The sequence below is a fragment of the Bos mutus genome, chromosome 17 (genome assembly GCF_027580195.1).
Source record: "Bos mutus isolate GX-2022 chromosome 17, NWIPB_WYAK_1.1, whole genome shotgun sequence".
Classification (NCBI taxonomy): domain Eukaryota; kingdom Metazoa; phylum Chordata; class Mammalia; order Artiodactyla; family Bovidae; genus Bos; species Bos mutus.
The window spans coordinates 67,558,222-67,584,274 of NC_091633.1; the positions used below are offsets into that span (position 1 = coordinate 67,558,222).

The 26,053-nt window shown below is 39.8% G+C and overlaps 1 protein-coding gene across 5 annotated transcripts in view; it reads left to right on the plus strand.

The window, feature by feature from the left end:
- ARFIP1 (ARF interacting protein 1) overlaps positions 1–26,053 on the plus strand; it is a 140,081-nt gene that overhangs the window by 47,054 nt on the left and 66,974 nt on the right. For all 5 annotated transcript variants that reach the window (XM_070386662.1, XM_070386658.1, XM_070386659.1 and 2 more), the window contains one exon: positions 2,167–2,268. In XM_070386662.1, coding sequence (XP_070242763.1) covers positions 2,167–2,268 — 102 coding nt within the window. The remainder of the gene's footprint in view (positions 1–2,166; positions 2,269–26,053) is intronic.

The following is a 26,053-nucleotide window of genomic DNA, read 5'->3' on the forward strand; positions in this document are numbered from 1 at the left end:
CCGAGCCTGTGGTATGATAGACTCTGAAATATGGCATTTTTTAAGCCAGTATTTTTTTTTAAGATATTCTAAGAATGCAAGGAAATAACTAAGTTTTCTGAGAAATGTTTTTTTTTTTTTTTGTGATCTCATAAAGTATCAATAGCATTCACACTGTACATCCCCTTGTAATATTTTACAATGATTTTTATTTAACTTTACAATTATTTTAAAATGTTTCTTCATATAGAAAATATATACTTTGTTTAGGAGGATCGAAACAACAAATTTTCACGAAGAATATACTGAAAAACAACAAATGAAAATATTTATACCAAAATACCAAAAATGATTCAACTATTAAAAATATCCTGTTAGACTCTACTCAGCAGTTTGCACAAGGGTCCTTTTGTGTTGCTCTACTGAATAATGATTAGACAAATACAAAGAGAACTGATTTTAAAGTTAAAAAAATAAATTTCAGAAATGATTCTCCCTGCCCAAATACTGCAGTAGGAAATGCAATTACAACATATATCTCTTCCAGAACAAAAAAAGTCTTTGTATAAAATAACTTTGGTACATAATTGGCACAAAGTCAAAATCTCCTACAAAATAAATTCAGGTATCCTCAAGAATGAAATCGAAAAGTATTGGTCCTAAGTAAGATACTTGTACGAGGTAAATGCAAGTAAGCTATTTGCTATCCCTCATGTGATAAATTATTGTCCTAAGGTGCAAATCTCATGACTCTGAGAAATGTTTTAAGTGGTATTAATAGGATTTGACATTATTATGAAAGTTCTTTTTTCATTGGCATAACCAATTAGGATTTCAGTTTGACATTTTAGTCTTTTGTTAAAACTATCACCAAGTAATTAAAGTACACTGATTTTGAGGTACTTGATAATTCACTTTTTTTTTTTGGTTTTGTTACTTCAGACGTTTCCCGTTAGTTTGTCTTCCCGCAGTGATATTCATAAGAAGTAACGAACATATGGCTCCATGGTCCATGGGTGGGACAGAGGAGTGAGTGTGGAGCTTAAGTGTATAATGATCAGTCTAACACCTTCATAACTGTGAATCAGACTTTTAATGTAACTCATATCCTTTTTACTTAGTAGTAAGCATTTGTTAAGAACCTCTTGCTTGTCAGACCCTGGGCCAATCTGATGATACAGTGATGGCTCTGATGGTCTCTGTCCTCAGGGACCTGACCTGAGGGAATGTATTAATTTGCCTAGATCTGTATCCTGTTGCCCTGGGGCTACAGAGATAGTCTATTCAGTTTGTGTCAGACATTAGAAACATTATTATGTATTCATATAAAATTTGTCATGGTAAAGAAAGAGGTTTGTATAAGAAGTGTAATTAATCTAAAAGAGGATCTAAATGTTGAAAGCAGAACATTTCTAGAGCTGCCAAGAAATAGAACTCTGGCCTAGGGAGACCCTAGGATTTATGTAATCTATAGCTATTCCAGAAGTTTTAGAGGATCCTCAAGAAAAAGGGATGGATACTTACCTGTCCTAGGTGTTTACTAAAGAGTCCAGTCAGTCTCCCACACGAAACCAGTGGTTCTTTCCCTAGAGCAGTGACTGCCTTACTTGTTTTTATATTCTGTGGCATCTTGTAGAGTGCCTTGCACATAACAAGTTTCAGTAAGTGTTGCTTAAATCTGTCTGTCTGTGCTAGTGTACTAAGTTGCTTCGGTTGGGTCTGACTCTTGTGACCCCATGGCCTGTAGCCCACCAGGCTCCTCTGTCGATGGGATTCTCCAGACAAGAGTACTGGAGTGGGTTGCCATCCCCTTCTCCAGGGGATCTTCCTGAGCCAGGGATCAAATTCAGGTGTCCCGCATGGCAGGCACACTCGTTATCCTCTGAGCTTCCAGGGAAGCCCATTTTCAGTAATACTATGACATTATTTTCATTAAAAAAAATTTTTGTGTCATTTGCCCCCAGGCATCTACAATAAGGTACCTACAATAAGATCAAGAAATCTAAGTTGAATGCAGTTTTAAAAGCCAGATGTGTTTTTATTATATTGGTATCATGTTTATTATACAAGGATTAGGTAGGCTATAATGGTGGCTTTTATGTGCTATAAACATGAATATAGTCTTTTGAATATTTGCCTTTTGTGATTTGGTGTTACTTATGACTGTTTCTTTCCTCATTTTTTTAGGAGTCTACCATGGCTCAAGAATCTCCAAAAAATTCAGCAGCAGAAATTCCAGTGACTAGTAATGGGGAAGTTGATGACTCTCATGAACATGGCTTTAATAGGGTAAGAACACTTCTGTCTCTCAATACAAAGACTCATGATAAGCCCTTCAGTGCTGAGATGAAAGTAATAGAGTTTATTCATAATATAGGAATATGTTCTTAGATTGACTGTATTCTGGAATCTAATATTATTATGGAGGGATGACTAGGTGGGTCATGTTAGTAATTTGTCCAGAATAAGCTTCTGGCCAGTAAAGCATTTAGGCTTTGATGTTACTATCTGTAATTTTATTGTATAATCAGAGCAAGAGTGTCTCTAATGATTTTGGCATATAACTTTATTAAAAAACTACTTCATTCTACTTGTAATAAGAAAAAATATTAACTATAGGTTATCCTTTAAAACGCTGGTCTCTTTTCTTAGTACATAATTCCCAAGTAGGTGCCTCTTCATTTTGCTGTTTACTTTCTAGAGTGACATATTTGACTCAGTGGAAAATGAAACTTGGGATCTGTTTAATTTTGATCTGCCTCTCATTTGAAATTGAAATGTAATGCATTTAAATGGAAACACCACGGGTTTAGAGATAATGTGGGTTCAAATTTCAGCTATGTCTTTCCTAGTACCTTGAGCAGAGATTTACTTATTTTAATCTCTCTAAATGAGAATTTTATTTTTGTGGTGATGTTAATGTTAAATGATATTAAAATAAGTAATATGCCTAATAAAGTCCTAGAAATGAGAGTGATGTTAATTATTTCTGGAGATATTTCCGTTAAACATTCGTTTTTGACACGTGTGTGTTAAACACTTGACACGTGTACAAGGTTAAATAACTTTAAAAATACAGTTTTCATATTCATGAAAAAGTAATGGTTGAAAGATACTTGAATTATTTTACAGCTTAAAAAAATTGGACTCTTTTACTTCATATGTTTGAGAATAAAGTTCTTTAGTTTAACAGAAGATAATATTTTACTTTTAATTTTTAAAATTTTAATTATTTTTTAAAATACTTATTTTTGGCTGCATTGGGTCTCCACTGCAGCACATGGGCTTCTCTCTGGTTGTGGCACGGGGCTCTGTAGTTGTGGCCTGGGGCTCTGTAGTTGTGGCCTGGGGCGCTGTAGTTGTGGCACGGGGTGCTGTAGTTGTGGCCTGGGGCGCTGTAGTTGTGGCACGGGGCGCTGTAGTGGTGGCACGGGGCGCTGTAGTTGCAGCACACAGGCCCTCTAATTAGGGTGCAAGGTCTTGGTTGCCCCACAACATGATGGATCTTAGTTCCCCGACCAGGAATTGAACTCATGTCTCCTGCATCGGAAGGCAGGTTCTTAACCACCTGACCATCAGGGAAGTCCCCAGAAGGTGATATTTTAGATCACAATTTCTCGTTCCCAGCATCATTGGCATTTGGGGCCAGAAAACTTCCTTTGTGGAGGGTTGGCCTGTGCGTGTGGGGTGGTCAGCAGCATCCCTGAGCTCTTCCTGGTAGATGCCAGTGGCCCCTCCAGTCGTTGACAAGCACGAATGTACCCAGACATTGCCAAATGTCAGGGGCAGGGAGGAACTTGCCTCTGGTTGAGAAGCGCTTTTTAGATAGATCGTTTTAATGGACTTTTGGAAAATTCCACTCTATTTCACTTATTTTTGGCTCAAGTCATTTAGAAGAAATAGACGTGTCTTCAAGCTTGGGATGTATGTGTTTTTATTTTAATTGCAGGTGTTTTAACTTGGTTTATAAGGACCCATGGGCCAGTACCGAGTGACTGACAGAATGTGTATACCTGAAACTCACACAGCGTTGTGAATCAGCTGTGTGTGCGCTCACTCAGTTGTCTCTGCCTGTTTGCAATGCCGTGGTTGCCAGGCTTCTCTGTCCGTAGTATTTCCTAGGCAAGAACACTGGAATGGGTTGCCATTTCCTCCTCCAGGGGGTCTTCCCGACCCAGCAATCAGACCGTCATCTTTTGTGTATCCTGCATTGGCAGGTGGAAATTCTGAGCACTCGGAGGAAAGTTTCACTTCAGATTTTAGTCTTTCTGGTATTCGAAAACACTGAGATATACTTGCATATTAAGGGAACTCGAGTTACCATCATTAGACACTCTACCAATAGCTTTATAAACTTCTATTAATTTAAATAACTCATTATACCAGGATTTTGGTTAATGACTGCTTTGTCTTATTTTTGGTAACAGCTCCTTTTGCGAATCTATCCTGCAGGTATTTATTGCGTGTATGTTGTGGACCAGGCACCAGGGATGACAGTGCCTGGTCCACAACAAAGTGACAGAGATGCCTGCCGCCGGAGAGTGGGTGTTCTTAGAGACAGTCTGATGAAACCTTCTAAGAAGAAAGCAGCGCATACGAAATGCTGCACTGTGTTGAAGATTCACCTGCCATCTTTAGCTTGGGGTGTTTTTTCGAGCTGTGGCTTTTGCATAGTAAAAAACGCACATGTTGAGTGTACGGCTCAGTGGCACCAGCGCCCACGCCAGTATGGAGAGCATCTGCAGGTCTTTCCCAGCCCCCTCACCGTCTTCTAGGCAGTGTGCCCCCCTCCCTTCCAGAGTCACTCCTGCTGTCGTCATTCTGTCACCACTGATTGCTTTTGACTCGGCCTGAACTGCATGTAAGTGGAATCACACTAGGTGTACTCTTTTCCGACTGGCTTTCACCCGGCATTGTATCTGGAATGTTGCTGTTGTGGCTTTGGCAATATCTAATTCTTCTTTTCCCCTGGAGAAGGAAATGGCAAATCACTCCAGTATCCTTGCCTGGGAAACCCCATGGACAGAGGAGTCTGGCGGGCTATAGTCCATGGTTCGCAAGAGTCCTACACAAGGACAACTGAACCACCGCCAATTCTTTTTCCTTGTGATACGGTTTTCCATTGTGTTAATACACCACAGTGTGTGTTAATAGGCCCTAATTTGTTTATCCATTTGGTTTGTTTGTTTTTAAAATCTATTATTTTTCTTTTTGTTTTATTTATTTTCGTTTCTGGTGGGTTTTTTGTTTGTTTATTTCAAAATGTATTTACTTTTTAATTGAAGGATAATTGCTTTACAGTTTGTTGTTTGTTCTGTCAGACATCAGCGTGAATCAGCCATAGGCGACGCCTAGGTCGTCTGCAGTCTGCCGTTACGAATAAAGCTGCTGTGGCCTTTCTTGTATAGGTCTTTCGGTGTACATGATCACCTACTTCTGTTGGGTATTTACCATGGAGTGGAATTGCAGATCATGGGTATGTGATGTTTGGCTTTGGTAAATTTTGTCAACTAGTTTGCCGAATGATCAAATTAGTTGACAATCCTGCCAGCGGTGAATAAGTGTTCTAGTTGTTCCACATCATTACCAGTTTTTGTTATTGTCATACTTCTAAGTTTTTGCCATTCTGATGAAATCATAGTAGTTATCTCATGGTTTTAACATGCATCTCCTTGATGACTAATGACGTCGAGCATATTTTCAGATTCTTACTGACCATGTGAATATTATCTTTTATGAAGTACCTTTTCAAGTCCTTTGCTCGTTTTTCTGTTAAGTGTATGCCTTTTTCTAGTTCATTTGTAACAGTTCTTTGTATGTTCTGGGTATAAGTCATTTGTATGGATGTGTGTATTGCAGATGTTTATCTGCAGTCTGTAACTAGCTTTTGTACTATATTAATGGTATCTTTAGATGACCAAAGGCTAATTTTAATGAAGTCCAATTTATTAGTGTTTCCCTCCCTTTAGTGATTTTTGTGACCCTTGTATCTTTGCCTATCCCCATATCAATCAAGATACTTCCATCTTCTAAAAGTTTCTCTGCTTTACTTCTTACACATAGGTCTGTGATCCATCTTGAATTTTGTGTATGGCATGATGTAGAAGTCAAGGCTCATTTTCCCCCCACGTGCGTATCATGTGATGTGCACTGTTTATTGAAAAAACATTCTTTTTCCACACAGGGGCCTTTGCTGTTGATCAAGTGATCGTATATGTGCAGCTGTATTACTTGGCTGACTGTGTCATTTCTTGGTCTTTTTGTCTATCCGTGCAGTAAGACCACACTGTCTTACCCACTTACTAGAGGAATTAAGTCTGAAATAAATAGTAGCTTCAGCCTTGGTACCTGCTAATTCCTCTAGCTTCGTTCTTTAGGGTTACTTTGTACCTTAAACCTATTCATGAGTCTTTAGTTGAGTACCTTAATTTGCCTTGCTAGTAAAGTAATGTTCAAAATTCTCCAAGCCAGGCTTCAGCAGTATGTGAACCGTGAACTTCCTGATGTTCAAGCTGGTTTTAGAAATGGCAGAGGAACCAGAGATCAAATTGCCAACATCTGCCGGATCATGGAAAAAGCAAGAGAGTTCCAGAAAAACATCTATTTCTGCTTTATTGACTATGCCAAAGCCTTTGACTATGTGGATCACAGAAACTGTGGAAAATTCTGAAAGAGATGGGAATACCAGACCACCTGACCTGCCTCTTGAGAAATCTGTATGCAGGTCAGGAAGCAACAGTTAGAACTGGACATGGAACAACAGACTGGTTCCAAATAGGAAAAGGAGTCCGTCAAGGCTGTATGTTGTCACCCTGCTTATTTAACTTATATGCAGAGTACATCATGAGAGACGCTGGGCTGGAAGAAACACAAGCTGGAATCAAGATTGTCAGGAGAAATATCAGTAACCTCAGATATGCAGATGACACCACCCTTATGGCAGAAAGTGAAGGGAACTCAAAAGCCTCTTGATGAAAGTGAAAGAGGAGAGTGAAAAAGTTGGCTTAAAGCTCAACATTCAGAAAACGAAGATCATGGCATCCGGTCCCACCACTTCATGGGAAATAGATGGGGAAACAGTGGAAACAGTGTCAGACTTTATTTTTTGGGGCTCCAAAATCACTGCAGATGGTGACTGCAGCCATGAAATTAAAAGACGCTTACTCCTTGGAAGGAAAGTTATGACCAACCTAGATAGCATATTCAAAAGCAGAGACATTACTTTGCCAACAAAGGTCCGTCTAGTCAAGGCTATGGTTTTTCCAGTGGTAATGTATGGATGTGAGAGTTGGACTGTGAAGAAGGCTGAGCGCCAAAGAATTGATGCTTTTGAACTGTGGTGTTGGAGAAGACTCTTGAGAGTCCCTTGGACTGCAAGGAGATCCAACCAGTCCATTCTGAAGGACATCAGCCCTGGGATTTCTTTGGAAGGACTGATGCTAAAGCTGAAACTCCAGTACTTTGGCCACCTCACGCGAAGAGTTGACTCATTGGAAAAGACTGATGCTGGGAGGGATTGGGGGCAGGAGGAGAAGGGGACGACAGAGGATGAGATGGCTGGAAGGCATCACTGACTCGAGGGACATGAGTCTGAGTGAACTCCGAGAGTTGGTGATGCACGACTGAGCGACTGAACTGAACTGAACTGAACTGAATCATTGAAAAGGTTTTTTTAATCCTTTCAAGTTTTAACTTCAGAGTCTTTTTAGAGTGAAGTGAATTAACTCGTATATCTGTGTAAGTTCTTTGCTTACATAGTCAAAGCCAGTTAATTTGCTGTTTTATAAGTGAACTTCTTACTTAATGTCTAATTCTCTTTTTGGAGATTCCCCTATAATGTTTCATTTTCTATTGAGGGATAGAGAAGGAAAAAAGGAAATGTTGTCCTGGAGGTCTCCTCTTAATAGATATGAACTTTACCAGTAGGCAAAGTTCTTCCCTCATAGCTCAGTTGGTAAAGAATCCACCTGCAGTGCTGGAGACCCCAGTTCGATTCCTGGGTCAGGAAGATCCACTGGAGAAGGGATAGGCTACATACTCCACTATTCTTGGTCTTCCCTTGTGACTCAGCTGGTAAAGAATCCACCTGCAATTTGGAATACCTGGGTTTGATCCCGGGGTTGGGAAGATCCCCTGGAGAAGGGAAAGGCTACCCACTCTGGTATTCTGGCCCAGAGAATTCCATCAACCGCATAGTCCATGGGGTCGTAAAGAGTTGGTTGCGACTGAGCGACTTAGAGCGACTTTCACTTTCACTTCACTTACCAGTAGGCAAGACTCCTTGGAAGCAATAATTCAGTCAACCAGTACACCCCACTTTACCTCCGTAAAGAAGTTCAACATCATAAAGCTTGTTTCTCTTTGTACCTGCTCTTATGAAAGGAAAAATATATCATGAGAGTTTCTTACATATTTAATATTTTAAAATAAAAATCACCTCTATGATCCCTTTTACTGAGTGAAAGCAGTATTTCAATAGCATCTTTTGACTCTTTTAAATAAATTACACTCAAGATCTGTTAGGCATATATTTACTAACATTTTGGCACACTCCTTTATTTTCCTGAGCAATAAAAGGGGGATTTTATCAATATTTAATGTCAAATTCATGTTTCTGTTTTCAAATAGATAAAAGTTCATAGATAAAGTGTGTATAATGTACTAAATATTGCTTAGCATTATATAGACTAGTAAAGAGATTGTATAAAAAACTACCTCATAACTAGAGTTTTCTAGTTTTAAAAGCATGTTTTACTAATACACATCTTCTTTTATGCATACTTGATGTCTAAAGTTATATAACTCACAACATTGTAAATAAACTATCCTTCAACTTTAAAAATTGATAACAATGAAATAAATCATATAATGGTTTTTATTTAATGCATATTACACTTTTAAAAGTATAAAGTCTTATAAAAATTATATATATATATATATATATATATATGTATATATATGAATGATATGAATGTGTTAGTTGCTCGGTTGTGTCCAACTCCACGACCCCATGGACTGTAGCCTGCCAGGCTCCTCAGTCCATGGGATTCTCCAGGCAAAAATACTGGAGTGGGTAGCCATGCCCTCCTCCAGGGATCGAATCTGGGTCTTGCAGGCAGATTCTTTACCATCTGAGCCACAAATTAAGATGATGGCTTATTAAGTTGTCATCACTTGGCTGGCCAGTTGGTGTCACTGTGGCCCAGGCAGTGAGAGTGTAGATGCTTCTGTTCTTTCTGTGTCTTACTGCCACTGTTTCCTTTTTCATTTGATTTCCCTTAGTCTCCTACTATGAGAGGCCCTGGTGGACTTTACCTCAGCATTCACATTGAAATAGAGGATATAATGGGAGAATTTGCCCTAGAAATTCCCTGGTAGCAGCTTAACATTTGTTAATGTTTCAAGGTTTGTTACTTGTCTTAGAGGGGCAACAGCTATGTGAAGAGAGAATAGGATAATAATCTTAGTATTATTGCAGTTCTTTACAGCAAAACTATTTTTGCTTCTAAATAAAAAGCAATTGGTATTTTCTAAAGAGTAGTGTAAAGTTTAATCTCTAAAGAATACAAATTATTCTTTTACTTATAAGCTACATGTTATTTATAATTTATTCTGTTACATTGTTGTTGTTCAGTCGCCCAGTTGTGTCCGACTCTTTGTGACCCCATGGACTGCAGCATACCAGGCCTCCCCTCCCTTACCATATCCTCAAGTTTGGCCAAGTTCATGTCCATTGCATCGGTGATGCCATCCAGCCATCTCATCCTCTGACGCCCTCTTCTCCTCCCCTCCATCTTTCCCAGTATTAGGGACTTTTCCAGTGAGTCAGCTGTTTGTATCAGATGACCAAAGTACTGGAACTTCAGCAACAATCCTGTCAGTTCAGCAACAGTCCTGCAGCACTGGTCAAAATATTAGGTTAGAAATGTGCAATTTATACCATGAGTTTAAAGAAGCAAATATTAGCTCCTTGTGAGTTAAATTGAAACATCTTGTGAATTAAGTTGTATTTGGCAGATTTAGAAAAATTACCTTAGCCAAAATAAAACTTCTCCTCTGGTAGGCCCAGACTAAAATTCCTAATTCAGCCTTTTCCACCTGTGGACCTTGTCTCTAGAAAAACGTACATATGTACAAAACGGCCACATCTCGTGTTCAGTTTCAAGGAGTTTAGGATCACTTGAATTCTGCCTGTGGATCCTTGGGTTCCCTATGTCTTAAATATTCCTGGTCTGCAAGTTTTGAGTTAAAGCATAGAATGTTAATTCAGTAGAAGTACCTCGAAGATCCCTGGATCTCACTACTTTAGTTTACAACTGAGGAAAAGGGGCCCTGAGGTTGTTATGGAATTGCCTACATTGACTAGCTATATCAAAAACTTACGTGATTGGCTATAAGTACAGTGTCGCCAGGAATGTTCGTGCATTACCTTATCTCCAGGGCCTGGCAGCAGTGCTACACGTACTTGATAACGGGCTTTCATTACATGTTTGGTGAATGAATGAACAAATGTTAGAATGAGAACTAGAAACACAGTTTCAAGAGTTCCCTGGAACAACAGGAAGAAACATACTTTAGACTGGACACATCCTGTGTCCTTAATTTTCCAGCATGCATCATGGTCATTGTTGTTGTTGCTGCTGGAAATTTTATTGTTTTGAAAGTTTTTATTGTTATTTTTCTTTTACTCTTTTTTTGTTGTTGTTTTGTTAAATTGTTTCTCCGTTCCCCTGTACTTATCAGTTTGGATAATATACTTCAGCAGTCTAAAGACTTGAGAAAGAATAGAAGAATAGGAATTATAAGAGCCTGTTTTGAACAGATTTCCTCCCCTCACCTTAATAATGTGACTGTCCATTTATGCATCTGCTTTTCCCAAGAGCTTGCAATTACATTTAGGACAGAGATAGTATATGCACACTGTACAGCTTATGGATCACAGTAATTTTTCAACAAAAGATTGAGTTTTAGTTTGATTTAACTTTAACATTGGAGAAGGCAATGGCACCCCACTCCAGTACTCTTGCTTGGAAGATCCCATGGACGGAGGAGCCTGGTGGGCTGCAGTCCATGGGGTCACTAGGAGTCGGACACGACTGAGCGACTTCACTTTCACTTTTCACTTTCATGCATTGGAGAAGGAAATGGCAACCCACTCCAGTGCTCTTGCCTGGAGAATCCCAGGTTACGGGGAGGCTGGTGGGCTGCTGTCTCTGGGGTTGCACAGAGTTGGACACGACTGAGCGACTTCACTTTCACTTTTCACTTTCATGCATTGGAGAAGGAAATGGCAACCCACTCCAGTGCTCTTGCCTGGAGAATCCCAGGTTACGGGGAGGCTGGTGGGCTGCTGTCTCTGGGGTTGCACAGAGTTGGACACGACTGAAGCAACTTAGTAACTTTAACATATTTTCTACCTCATTCATCCTACCCTGGAGTTTGAATAGCATGTGATGAATGTTTCTGCGTTACCTGAAAAATTTAGTAGCTCAGTCACATTTGATGAGGGCTTTTCCCTAAGGCCAGTTTTTACCAGATGTATATCTTGGACACTTTTGAAGGTATGGCAAATGTTTTTCAAGGATTGTTTAATCCTTGAAAATATAGATTCATTTTAATATTTTCTTTGTAAAGTATAGAATATATTCTTAGTACTGTTAACCACAAATTAAACTTTAAAATGTGTTTATTATATATACATCTATTAAATTAACTCTGGATTTGTATTCCTGTTTGGGAAATAGAAAATTGTGAATAAACATAATTTTTAATGAAAGGCTGAAGCCCTGTGTATTTTGGTTATAATTTTTAGATTGTGCCTTTATAAACAAATGCTATCATGGACAACTTTCACTATCTAGGAGAAATTGTTTTGAATGTAGTTACATAAAAATATTTCCACAGTAATAGTGTTTGAATGAATTCAGAATTTTCTTGATGCAAATTGGTACATGATTTCATTCTTATCAAACTTCAGTACTACTTAGAATCGAGACTATAGTCGATGCAGGGGTTGGGGTGGGACCAAGAGAATAGACAGTAAACTGTCAGAAGATAGTGATGCTTTAGATTCTTGTTAAAAGTTTGTTGAGGGACTGAGAGGGAAGTGGGCAGGGAGAGAGAAGTGAGATTGAGATTGTGTGTGCATATATCTGTGTGTGTGTTGATAAAATGGGGAGAGCAGGCAAGACAGGAGATTTGCTGTCTGGATCACGTGCAGTAACAGGTATGAGAGGAGACTGTGGTCATAAAATAAGTTGTTAGGTTTAAAATTCCAAAAGTGTTGCTTCCTGAGCAATGACAAGGTTCAAAGAGTGGCTCTGGGAGTCCCAGTTGCATAAGTAGAACTGGCGTGAAAGATGAAAGGCGTTGTAGCTGAGATGTAAGTGTAGGTTGGGTGTACTGTATTAGTTGAGTATATTTTTTTATCTGTCATTACACTTTTTTGGCCCCTTGTCTAACCACGTATCACCAAATCTGAATCAATCTACCTTACCCTTCCTACAAGCATACTGAGGGGGAAAAAATTATACATCTTTATAGACTGTTATTACTACAGCACATCATTCTACATCAGTGTAGGTAGACGGGCTCATGCAGTAGACTTTATTTCAAGTATTTCACAACTTATATTTTTAAAAAAACGCAACATACTACATGCTGTATGTACATTAGTAGAATGTTTTTGATGAGCTATGAAAACTCAGATGCCTTATATATCACTTTGGAAGGATTGCAGACTGAACATAGAATCATTCCCTGAAAGTGTGCCCAATGTAGTGTGCAAAACGTTGGGAACACCCAGGATAATAGTAGGAGTTGTGGACAGAACGGAAAACCTGGGTGTGTCGGCGCCCTGGACTGGCTGAGAAGAAGGTAGGTGACCGAGTGGAGTCGTTTGGCCATCCACAGGGCGGTGAGGGGTGGAAGTGAGCTGCACAAGGACAGAAAGCGGTTCCCTGTGGCAGAGTTCCTCAGGACGCAGACAGAGGAGTCCCTGCAGCAGAGTCATCTGGCTTACTTGTTTGAAATTCTGACTCCTGGGCTCCACACTCCAACTTAACAAGAACTACAGCAGGCGGCTAAGAAAAGCTGCATTTTTAGTAGTTTTCTCAGATGATTCTTACCCAAGCTAACGTTTGAGAACTGGTAGTTTACCGTGGAGAGCTGAGAAAATGCTGCCCCTCCCTCTGCCCACTTGATAAACAGAATGTTGGAGAGTAGCCCTCTTTGACCCAGTGTAATTGTCAGAGAGGATACCATGAGGAGGCTAAGGATGTTGTAGTCTGTTTACAGCTGGGTTGGGAGCGTGGAAGTCTGGTGAACCACAGCTTTGCTTCTGGCAGATACTCCTTATAAGTAGCTAACTATGAAAACAACAAAAGGCGATTTTACATTACCAGAGTTCATAGAGTATTTAACACAAAATTTTCAAGCTGTTTCTTTTGAAATTTTATAAATGCTTTGGAAGGTTTTATCTGTTTTGAAGAATGAGATAAGATGTGTCAGTTCAGTTCAGTCGCTCAGTCGTGTCTGACTCTTTGTGACCCCATGAATCGTAGCACACCAGGCCTCCCTGTCCATCACCAACTCCCAGAGTTCACTGAGACTCACGTCCATCGAGGCAGTGATGCCATCCAGCCATCTCATCCTCTGTCGTCCCCTTCTCCTCCTGCCTCCAATCCCTCCCAGCATCAGAGTCTTTTCTAATGAGTCAACTCTTCGAGTGAGGTGGCCAAAGTACTGGAGTTTCAGCTTTAGCGTCATTCCTTCCAAAGAAATCCCAGGGCTGATCTCCTTCAGAATGGACTGGTTGGATCTCCTTGCAGTCCAAGGGAATCTCAAGAGTCTTCTCCAACACCACAGTTCAAAAGCATCAATTCTTCGGCGCTCAGCCTTCTTCACAGTCCAACTCTCACATCCATACATGAGCACTGGAAAAACCATAGCCTTGACTACATAGACCTTTGTTGGCAAAGTAATGTCTCTGCAATTGAGAAAATTAAATAAGTATTAGTATTACATATCTGCTAAATGCTATTAATGCCAAAAAGGAATAAGATAGATGGTCTTAGGGATCTTGCTGTCTTCAGGAAGAGAGAATACAGACAAATACTGTTGATGCTGTGTGAGAGGTGATGTTCTTGGCCTAGTATGGCATGGTGTGAGAGAAAGGATATTAATGACTAGGGAACTGCTCTCCAAGCCAAATCTAAAGGACGAACTAACCAGACCAAGAAGGATAAAGAATAATCCCATCAATAGGAGACCATAGAATTGAAAATTCACCATTATTAGAGTGGGGAATATGGGGGCAGAGGTGTGCGAAGTGTGACTGAAGAGGTAAGTAGGGATAAGGTTCTGTAAAACCTCAGAACCATGTGGAGGTTCTGACTTTACCTAAAAGTGGAGGACTTCAGACTTTACCTAAAATGATGTAAAAACTTGAAGGGCCTGTGGCATTTGCATTTTAGAAAGTTGTTTCTGCCTACTGTTCAGGGAATCCATTTCAAGGCTGACAAGACTAGAGAGAAGGGAGACGTTTCAATTAGGTCACCACGGGAAGAAGCAGAGTGAGACTTTGGACTTTGCTCTCCGGAGAGAAACTAGAGCCTGTAAAAGACCCCAAGCCATTTTTAAAGATGCAGATAGGAGGAAAACTGGGAAGATGCAGCGTGGGGAAACTAGGGGGAAGAGAGTCTGTAGTTTATAGACTGCTTGGAGAATCCGTACACGTGGTTGGTGCTTACGATGCATGCCTAGCAAACTCCTCCCTCTTAAGCTTTTTCTTTCTCTCTCTGAGTAGAAAGGGAATTCTCATTAATAAATCTCTAGTTCTGCTTCTTTGTAGTGTTGTGCGTCTTATTAAGGATGTGTATTTTAAAGCAAATTTGCCAAACATTTGGTTTTTTGTTAATTTTGCACTAACTTTAGTTCAAAAGTAGATTACTATGCTAAATTATAAGGTTACATTTTTAACCTCATACTTATTCTTACCTCTGTTAAAATATGCAAATAGAAGCAAGTCATTTTGGTTGAAAATGAGCCACCCCCTCACAGCTTTTATGGAAGCTGTAACTACAAGTATTAATTTATGTCCTTTGAAAAGAAACTATATGTGAAACTTTTTTTGACGAAAGCATTATATTTTAATTGTTTGAAGATTTATTTTTAAAAACTATTAAATACTCCAGTATTATATAGTATTATCCTAGTAGCTTGAATAGAAAGTTAACTTCAGGTTTATACTGTTTTATTGTTCAGTTGTTAAGCATGACTTTGCAGAGACTTAAACCTTGAGTTGAATGTGAGCAATATAAAATTGCAAAGTAAGGATTTTACATTGTTGGTTGCAAATAGGCTCATTGTCTCCCAAGTATATTCTGGAAACTATAGAAGGAAATGCAGTAGCAGCTATTTTAAAAATTACTAAGGTAGTCACATGGAGAAGGCAGTGGCACCCCACTCCAGTACTCTTGCCTGGAAAATCCCATGGACAGAGGAGCCTGGTAGGCTGCAGTCCGTGGGGTTGCTAGGAGTCAGACACGACTGAGCGACTTCACTTTCACTTTTCACTTTCATGCATTGGAGAAGGAAATGGCAACCCACTCCAGTGTTCTTGCCTGGAGAATCCCAGGGATGGTGGAGCCTGGTGGGCTGCCGTCTATGGGGTCTCACAGAGTCGGACACGACTAAAGCGACTTAGCAGCAGTAGCAGCAGCAAGGTAGTCACAGCCTCACCACTGAGACATTTTAAAAATTTAAGAGCTATGTAGAAACACATTTTAAAGTTCTTGTGAACTATGGGGCTAAATTATATTACTTAGAGAATATGTATTTTACAGAGAGCATTCAACAAGCTCGTAAAATACTGAGTGTTTTCTCACAGGTCATGCATTCCTCTCTCATAGAGCATATCGTTTTGTGTTGGAGCAACTTAACAGTCAGACAGCTATCAGAATGATAATTCTCTTCACGCTCTGAATGGACCTGTTCATACCACTTTGGTTAGGCTCCTTCTGTTAGTAACAATTTAAGCAAAGGAGCCATAGTGGTTTTCAGATGTTACAGCTGTTTTACATACAGGACTACAGGACAGGAGGCTTTTTTCCTGGAAGAACTTTTTGTTTGTTGAGTAAAGGACCCTTGGGAGACCACTGGGAGGGGTTTGAGTGAAATATAACATCCTCAGACAGCTAGCAGTTGTTCTTCCAGAAACCACGCATGACAAAAGGGAAGCATCCCGTAACTTCTGAAAACTTAGGGGGTGAGAGGTGTACATCAAACTTACTATTGAACCCGTTACTATCTCCTCTCTTCCCAGCTACTACTGCTGCATCTCTCTTTTGGGAATTTGCACACTATTTTGTGACAGGACAAATGATTCAAATGAGTAGAGTTCTTTCAGTTAAGTTTTAAGAATACAGTAAACACAACTCTCTTGGACCTCTCTTCCCCTTTGTATGTTGTTTGTGGTTTTTTATCCCTTATATTTTGAGAGATGTCTTCATCACTTTTTTACTTATGGAGAGCTGAAAAGCTGTCAAGACTTGGAGCAAAGCAATATCTAGGGAAACCACTCTATAAATAATTGACCTTAATAACCAAATTCACAAAGTTTAAGAAATATCTTGGTGCTTTGACATTATTTATTTTGTAAGTGATGATTATCTGGTTTTTGATACGTGGTTTTAACGTTAATACAAATAAAAGGATCACTAATATTTAAAACTAGAAACCATTAATGTAGTACATTAGTATATTAAAAAATAAACTGGGAAGGTAAAGATGATTTATTCAGCAAAATGAACAGACTCAGAGATTTGGTTTTAAAATAGGAAGTAAGTAAAAGTGAGGGTAAAGTGTGTTTTTAATTCGAAGTGCTCCCCCAAAACACTACACAGATGAAAAAGATGTCCCGCGACAAGAGATTTTAAGTGACACTAGAATGTAAGTGAAGTAGAATGACAGTTGTTGTCTCTTTTGTACCAGTAGGAAATTACAAGTGGAGAATGTTTAAACTTGAGCAGATTCTGAAATAATGAGTTTTAAAAGATATTTGTTAACTAAATTGTTTAAAGACAACATACTAGGTAAAATAAATTCCGAGTCTTTAATAAATTGCTGGTAGCTATTTACATTTATGATAGATTAATTAATATTGTTTTCTGATGCTTAGTCCTATTTCTGTGTGGCCTTTTTCCCATTTGTAAAATAGTAGTGATAATACTACTAAATGAGGTTATTTTAGGCAGTTCTTCCTTTTATAGTTCCAAATGCATTAATTTTGGTTGCTGCTGCTGCTGCTAAGTCGCTTCAGTCGTGTCCGACTCTCTGCGACCCCATAAATGGCAGGAAAGTGAAAAGTGAAAGTGAAGTCACTCAGTCATGTCTGACTCTTTGTGACCCCATGGACTGCAGCCTACTAGGCTCCTCCATCCATGGGATTTTCCAGGCAAAAGTACTGGAGTGGGGTGCCATCGCCTTCTTCTAATTTTGGTTGCTGTGGTTTAATTAAATAATGCCTGTCCCCAACACCACAGCTCAGATTGCTGTCACCACATTGTATTAAGTGTAATTGTATAAAGTACATGGAGAAGGCAATGGCACCCCACTGCAGTGTTCTTGCCTGGAGAATCCCAGGGACGGGGGAGCCTGGTGGGCTTGCCGTCTCTGGGGTCGCATAGAGTCGGACACGACTGAAGCGACTTAGCAGCAGCAGCAGCAGTATAAAGTACAAACTTAGACTATAAATGGCCATGTGAATACCAATGCATATCACGATTGTTGTGTAATCATGTCACTTTCACAGTCTTTTGGTGATGGTCACTGTATTTGCTATTCATTTCATACACAGATAGCAAATCATGTGGCTGTGTTATCACCTTGTATCTTGCTCATAAACCCATGTGATGTTTTACAGAAGTGGATAAGCAAAAGGGGATGGGTGAACAAAGACAGAAGTGCAGCAAAGAAATATAAAAGGGTAACTGTGGAAGGAGCGAAACTCAGATCAGACCTAAACGAGTTGTAGGGAAATAGCTGCCCCACCGGTCTGTTGGCACTGCTGCACTGTTGGAGGGGCTCTAGATTGGAGCCAGAGGGACTTAGTGAAAGCTCACTTAAAGACAGAAGCAAGGAAAGAATCTTTAAAGTTTGGAGATGAATTTTTGAAGTTCATGGAATGATCGGTTTTTCCCGTTAACCACTTTGCATGGTTTCGACCTGCTTGTATATTTTTACAATCTTGATCTTGCCCTGTCATGCAGAGTGAGGACCGACTGTATGTAAAGTGCTTAGAACAATCCCTGGCACATAGTAAGTTCTTGAGAAATGTTTGCTGTCGTGATTATTACTGATAGCACTGATTAGTTGTAAAGATGATTTTAACAGAGGAGCGCGATGGCTAACTTCAACTGTGTGCCCCAAAATATGTACTGGGTATCTTGCCCATATTCTTTTATGTTTTTTAAATTTTGTTCTTTATCTTTGTTACTGCTGCTGGGTCTTGGTTCCTGGGCATAGGCTTTCTCTGGCTGCGATGAGTGGGGCTCCTCTCTCCAGTTGCAGCACATGGGGCTTGTTACGGTGGTAGCCTCTTCTAGAGCTCTGGAGAAGCGTGGGCTCTTGGGCAGGCAGGCCAAGATACTCTGTGGCCTGTGAGATCTTCCCAAAAACTACAGAACATCGTGGAAGGAAGTTAAAAAGTTCTAAATCAATGGAAGGGCATCTCACGTTCATGGATCAGATGGGAATCTCCCCAAATTGATCAGATTCAGCGCAGTCTCTATCAGAATCGCAACTGGCTTTTTTTTTTAATTTTAGAAATTGACAAACTGATCAGATGTAAACACAAAGGATGCAGAATGCCCAGAGAATTGAAAACGAAGAACAGAGTTGTAGGACTCATTACTTCTGATTTCAAAACTTACTACCACAAAGCTACAGTAATCGTAACAATATGGTACTGACTTAAGGATGACGTACAGATCAGTGGGACAGGATTGAGAGTAGAGAAATAGACCCTACATTTATGGTCAGTTGAGTTTCAGCAAGGGTGCCAAGACAGTTTTCAATGTGGAAAGGATGTGTGTATGCTAAGTCTCTTCAGTTGTGTCTGACTCTTTGTGACCCCATGGACTGTAGTTCTTCAGGCTCCCCTGTCCATGAGGTTCTCCAGGCAAGAGCAGTAGAGTGGGTTGCCATACCCTCCTCCAGGGCATCTTCCTGACCCAGGAATTGAACCTGCATCTCTTACACCTCCTGAATTAGCAGGTGGGTTCCTTACCACTAGCGGCACCTGGGAAGCCCGTGGAAAGAATAGTCTTAAAGAAATGGTTCCGGGACAACTGGATATCCACATGCGAAAAATGAAGTTGAACGCAGACCACACACCATCACTCTCACCATAGTTAGAAATTAACTGAAAATGGATCTATGACTTAAATGTAAGAGCTAAAAGTATAAAACTCTTAGAAGAAAAACTTAGTGGTGGATCTTTATAACCTTGGAATAGGCACTTTAGTTTCTTAAATATGATGCCGAAATCATAAGCAACAAAAGAATGAATAGGTAAATCAGACTTTATCAAAATTTAAAACTTTTGTGCTTCAAAGAACACCATGACATGGAAAAAGATTTTCCATGCAAATAGGGACCAAAAGAAAGCAGGAGTCACAATACTCGTATCAGATAAATTAGACTTTAAAACAAAGGCTGTGAAAAGAGACAAAGAAGGTCACTACATAATGATCAAAGGATCAATCCAAGAAGAAGATATAACAATTATAAATATATATGCACCCAACATGGGAGCACCGCAGTATGTAAGACAAATGCTAACAAGTATGAAAGGAGAAATTAACAATAACACAATAATAGTGGGAGACTTTAATACCCCACTCACACCTATGGATAGATCAACTAAACAGAAAATTAACAAGGAAACACAAACTTTAAATGATACAATAGACCAGTTAGACCTAATTGATAGCTATAGGACATTTCATCCCAAAACAATGAATTTCACCTTTTTCTCAAGTGCACATGGAACCTTCTCCAGGATAGATCACATCCTGGGCCATAAAGCTAGTCTTGGTAAATTCAAAAAAATAGAAATCATTCCAAGCATCTTTTCTGACCACAATGCAGTAAGATTAGATCTCAATTACAGGAGAAAAACTATTAAAAATTCCAACATATGGAGGCTGAACAACACGCTGCTGAATAACCAACAAATCACAGAAGAAATCAAAAAAGAAATCAAAATTTGCATAGAAACGAATGAAAATGAAAACACAACAACCCAAAACCTGTGGGACACGGTAAAAGCAGTCCTAAGGGGAAAGTTCATAGCAATACAGGCACACCTCAAGAAACAAGAAAAAGTCAAATAAATAACCTAACTCTACACCTAAAGCAACTAGAAAAGGAAGAAATGAAGAATCCCAGGGTTAGTAGAAGGAAAGAAATCTTAAAAATTAGAGCAGAAATAAATGCAAAAGAAACAAAAGAGACCATAGCAAAAATCAACAAAACCAAAAGCTGGTTCTTTGAAAGGATAAATAAAATTGACAAACCATTAGCCAGACTCATCAAGAAACAAAGGAGAAAAAATCAAATCAATAAAATTAGAAATGAAAATGGAGAGATCACAACAGACAACACAGAAATACAAAGGATCATAAGAGACTACTATCAACAATTATATGCCAGTAAAATGGACAACTTGGAAGAAATGGACAAATTCTTAGAAAAGTACAACTTCCCAAAACTGGACCAGAAAGAAATAGAAAATCTTAACAGACCCATCACAAGCACGGAAATTGAAACTGTAATCAAGAATCTTCCAGCAAACAAAAGCCCAGGTCCAGACGGCTTCACAGCTGAATTCTACCAAAAAATTTAGAGAACAGCTAACACCTATCCTGCTCAAACTCGTCCAAAAAATTGCAGAGGAAGGTAAACTTCCAAACTCATTCTATGAGGCCACCATCACCCTAATACCAAAACCTGACAAAGATCCCACAAAAAAAGAAAACTACAGGCCAATATCACTGATGAACATAGATGCAAAAATCCTTAACAAAATTCTAGCAATCAGAATCCAACAACACACACACACACACACACAAAAAGAACACCATGAAGAAAGTGAACAGCTAACAAAGTGGGGAAAAAATATAAGTCATATCATTGATAAGTGATTTTTATCTATATCAGTGAAATGATAAATGCCCCAATTAAAAATGGGGCAGTAGATTTGACTAGACATTTCTCCAGGGGAGATATTCAAATGCAAATAAGCACATGTAAAGATGCTCAACATCATTAGACATCATGGAAATGAAAATCATCACTTCAGTAAGATACTGCTTCACACCTGCCTAGTGACTGTAATCAAAAAGACAGACAATAACAAGTATTGATGAAAATGTGGAGAAATTAGAACCTTCATACATTGCTTTTGGGAATGTGAAATGGTACAACCCTTTTAGAAGACAGTTCTGACAGTTCCTTGAAAAGTTAAACATAGAGTTACTATCTGACCTAGCCAGGAGTATAGAATAATGTCCAAAACTGGCTTGAAACTCAGCATTTAAAAAACGAAGATCATGGCATCCAGTCCCATCACTTCCTGGCAGATAGATGGGAAAACAGTGGAAACAGTGACAGTCTTTATTGTTTTGGGCTCCAGAATCACTGCAGATGGTAACTGCAGCCATGAAATTAAAAGACACTTGCTCCTTGGAAGAAAAGCTATGACAAACCTAGACAGCATATTAAAAAGCAGAGACATCACATTGCCCACAAAGGTCTGTATGGTCAAAGCTATGGTTTTTCCAGTAGTCATGTACGGATGTGAGAGTTGGACTGTAAAGAAGGCTGAGCACTGAAGAATTGATGCTTTCAAATTGTGCTGGAGAAGACTCTTGAGAGTCCCTTGGACAGCAGGAACATCAAACCACTCATTCCTAAAGAAATCAACCCTGAATATTCATTGGAAGAACTGATGCTGCAGCTCCAATACTTTGGCCACCTGATGCGAAGAATTGACCCATTGGAAAAGAGCCTGATGCTAGGAAAGATTGAAGGCAGGAGAAGGGGACGACAGAGGATGAGATGGTTAGATGGCATCACCAACTCAATGGACATGAGTTTGAGTAAGCTCCGGGAGTTGGTGATGGACAGGAGGCCTGGTGTGCTGCAGTTCATGGGGTCTCAAAGAGTTGGCCATGACTGAACAACAACACTAACAACCAGAGTAAGCAGTACACAGAAAGTGCATTAGTGTTGGTGAGGAGCTGGGGAAAGGTGGAAGTGGGAAGTGACCTCTAATGGGTACAGTTTCTTTTTAAGGTGATGAAGATGCTTAGATAATGATGTCTGCACAACCTGTAAATATACAGACCCCACAGAATTACACACTTTAAAAGGGCAGACTTTATGACAGTGAAGTGAATTCATTGTACCATGGGTACTGTGTGTCTATCATTCAGTCAAGAAACAGAGCATCATTATGAGCTTTTACATCACTGCTCTTTCCCCACATGAGCCACATGGCTCAGTCTCTCATTTTGTTCAGAATTCTGCACAAATTTTACCTCTTCGGATAGACCTTCCCTGAATATCCCATCCAAAATAGCACCCTTTGCTTGTTACTCTGTATCCCTCATCAGTTCAGTTGCTCAGTCGTGTCCGACTCTTTGCGACCCCATGAATCACAGCACACTAGGCCTCCCTGTCCAACAGCAACTTACAGAGTTCACTCAAACTCATGTCCATCGAGTTGGTGATGCCACCCAGTCATCTCATCCTCTGTCGTCCCCTTCTCCTCCTGCCCCCAATCCCTCCCAGCATCAGAGTCTTTTCCAATGAGTCAGCTCTTCACATGAGGTCGCCAAAGTATTGGAGTTTCAGCTTCAGCATCAGTCCTTCCAATGAACACGCAGGACTGATCTCCTTTAGGATGGACTGGTTGGATCTCCTTGCAGTCCAAGGGACACTCAAGAGTCTTCTCCAACACCACAGTTCAAAAGCATCAGTTCTTCGGTGCTCAGCTTTCCTTATAGTCAACTCTCACATCCATACGTGACCACTGGAAAAACCATAGCCTTGACTAGACAGACCTTTATTGGCAAAGTAATGTCTCTGCTTTTCAATATGCTATCTAGGTTGGTCATAACTTTCCTTCTAAGGAGTAAGCGTCTTTTAATTTCATGGCTGCAGTCACCATCTGCAGTGATTTTGGAGCCCCAAAAAATAAAGTCTGACACTGTTTCCACTGTTTCCCCATCTATTTCCCATGAAGTGATGGGACCAGATGCCATGATCTTCTTTTTCTGAATGTTGAGCTTTAAGCCAGCTTTTTCACTCTCCTGTTTCACTTTCATCAAGAGGCTTTTTAGTTCCTCTTCACTTTCTGCCATAAGGGTGGTGTCATCTGCATATCTGAGGCTATTGATATATCTCCTGGCAATCTTGATTCCAGCTTGTGCTTCTTCCAGCCCAGCATTTCTCATGATGTACTCTGCATATAAGTTAAATAAGCAGGATGACAATATACAGCCTTGATATACTCCTTTTCCTATTTGGAACCAGTCTGTTGTTCCATGTCCAGTTCTAACTGTTGCTTCCTGACCTGCATATAGGTTTCTCAAGAGGCAGGTCAGGTGGTCTGGTATTCCCATCTCTCTCAGAATTTTCCACAGTTTATTGTGATCCACACAGTCAAAGGCTTTGGCATAGTCAATAAAGCAGAAATAGATGTTTTTCTGGAACTCTCTTGCTTTTTCGATGATCCAGTGGATGTTGGCAATTTGATCTCTGGTTCCTCTGCCTTTTCTAAAAGAAGCTTGAACATCTGGAAGTTCACAGTTCACGTATTGCTGAAGTCTGGCTTGGAGAATTTTGAGCGTTACTTTACTAGCATGTGAGATGAGTGCAATTGTGCAGTAGTTTGAGCATTCTTTGGCATTGCCTTTCTTTGGGATTGGAATGAAAACTGACCTTTTCCAGTCCTATGGCCGCTGCTGAGTTTTGCAAATTTGCTGGCATATTGAGTGCAGCACTTTCACAGCATCATCTTTGAACAGGAATTCCATCACCACCACTAGCTTTGTTCATAGTGATGCTTTCTAAGGCCCACTTGACTTCACATTCCAGGATGTCTGGCTCTAGGTGAGTGATCATACCATCATGATTATCTTGGTTGTGAAGCTCTTTTTTGTACAGTTCTTCTGTGTATTCTTGCCACCTCTTCTTAATATCTTCTGCTTCTGTTAGGTCCATACCATTTCTGTCCTTTATCGACCCATCTTTGCATGAAATGTTCCCTTGGTATCTCTAATTTTCTTGAAGAGATCTCTAGTCTTTCCCATTCTGTTGTTTTCCTCTATTTCTTTGCATTGATTGCTGAAGAAAGCTTTTTTATCTCTCCTTGCTATTCTTTGGAACTCTGCAATCATCTGCTTATATCTTTCCTTTTCTCCTTTGCTTTTCACTTCTCTTCTTTTCACAGCTATTTAAGGCCTCCCCAGACAGCCATTTTGCTTTTTTGCATTTCTTTTCCATGGTGATGGTCTTGATCCCTGTCTCCTGTACAATGTCACGAACCTCAGTCCATAGTTCATCAGGCACTCTGTCTATCAGATCTAGTCCCTTAAATCTATTTCTCACTTCCACTGTATAATCATAAGGGATTTCATTTAGGTCATACCTGAATGGTCTAGTGGTTTTCCCCACTTTCTTCAATTAGGAGTTCATGATGTGAGCCACAGTCAGCTCCCAGTCTGGTTTTTGCTGACTGTATAGAGCTTCTCCATCTTTGGCTGCAAAGAATATAATCAATCTGAGGTACCCTCTTACCCTGCCTTAAAAAATTAAACTTACTACTTATTACAGTTTCTACTTGAACTGTGGGTTCAAGCAGTCTACCTACAGTCAAATTTTTGTATAACTTTTCCTTTGGTTCTCTGTATCCACAGTTCAGCTCTGAGGAGTCAACCACCTTGGATCTTGTAGTACTGCAGTACAAGCGTATTTATTGAAAAAAAAAATGCATATAAGGTGACACAGTTCAAACCTGTGTTTTTCAAGGGTCACCGGTATTTTTACTGTAGTGCATTGTACCTGAGATGCATTCATTTACTATCCGTCTCCTCCTTCGGTCACACCTCAGATGAGTCTGATGGACAGAGGTGGTCTGTTTCCTGCAGTGCTCCATGTGTAGTATCCATAGCAGTGACTGTTGTGAACTTGGTGCTCAGTAGATGTTGATTGAATGAATAAATAAATCCTCTATATTTCAGAGTTCAAGAAGTACTTTTTCTTTTCTTATTCGGTTCTCCTGGACTTAGCCCCTATTCCAGATTCTTCTGATATTGTCTTTACTTTGGCACCAGGTTCAACTTTTATATTAATATTTATATATCTTGTCTCTCCTTTGTGTTATCTTTTTCTCTGCCGAGCAAGTCTAGCATAGTAAGAATAAGCAGATACTCAATAAATTTTAAACTGAGCTTATTGCTGTAGCAACTCTGTTGGTTTGTTTGGGGGTGTGCTGGGTCTTCGCTGCTGCGCATGGACTTGTCGCTGCGGCGGCTTCTCTCGTTGTGCAGCACGGGCTCTGGGGCCTGCGGACTTCAGTGGTTGTGGTCCCAGGCTTGAGCGCACAGGCTTGGGAGTTGTGGCACGTGGGCTTAGCTGCTCTGCAGCATGTGGGATCGTCCCAAATCAGCGGTCAAGCCTGTGTCTTCTGTGTTGGCAGGTGGATTCCTTATGTTGAGCCACCAGAGAAGCCTGCAACTTCTTAATCTATACGATGTTGTCATAAGTCCCTTAGTTTATTTAACAAATTCATTTACTTATTTGTCCAACAAATATTTATTGAATATGTTAGTGATAATCACTATGAGAAAAATAAAACTAGATAATCAGAAAAGAAGTTCCTGTATGAAGGTTGCTGGAGTTTCAGATTCTAGCTGTACATTATATGTGGTGGAATAGGGCCTTAAGGAAGAATTTCAAAGACATCTTCTAGTGTATCACTAACTTATCGTTACGAAGAACCAGT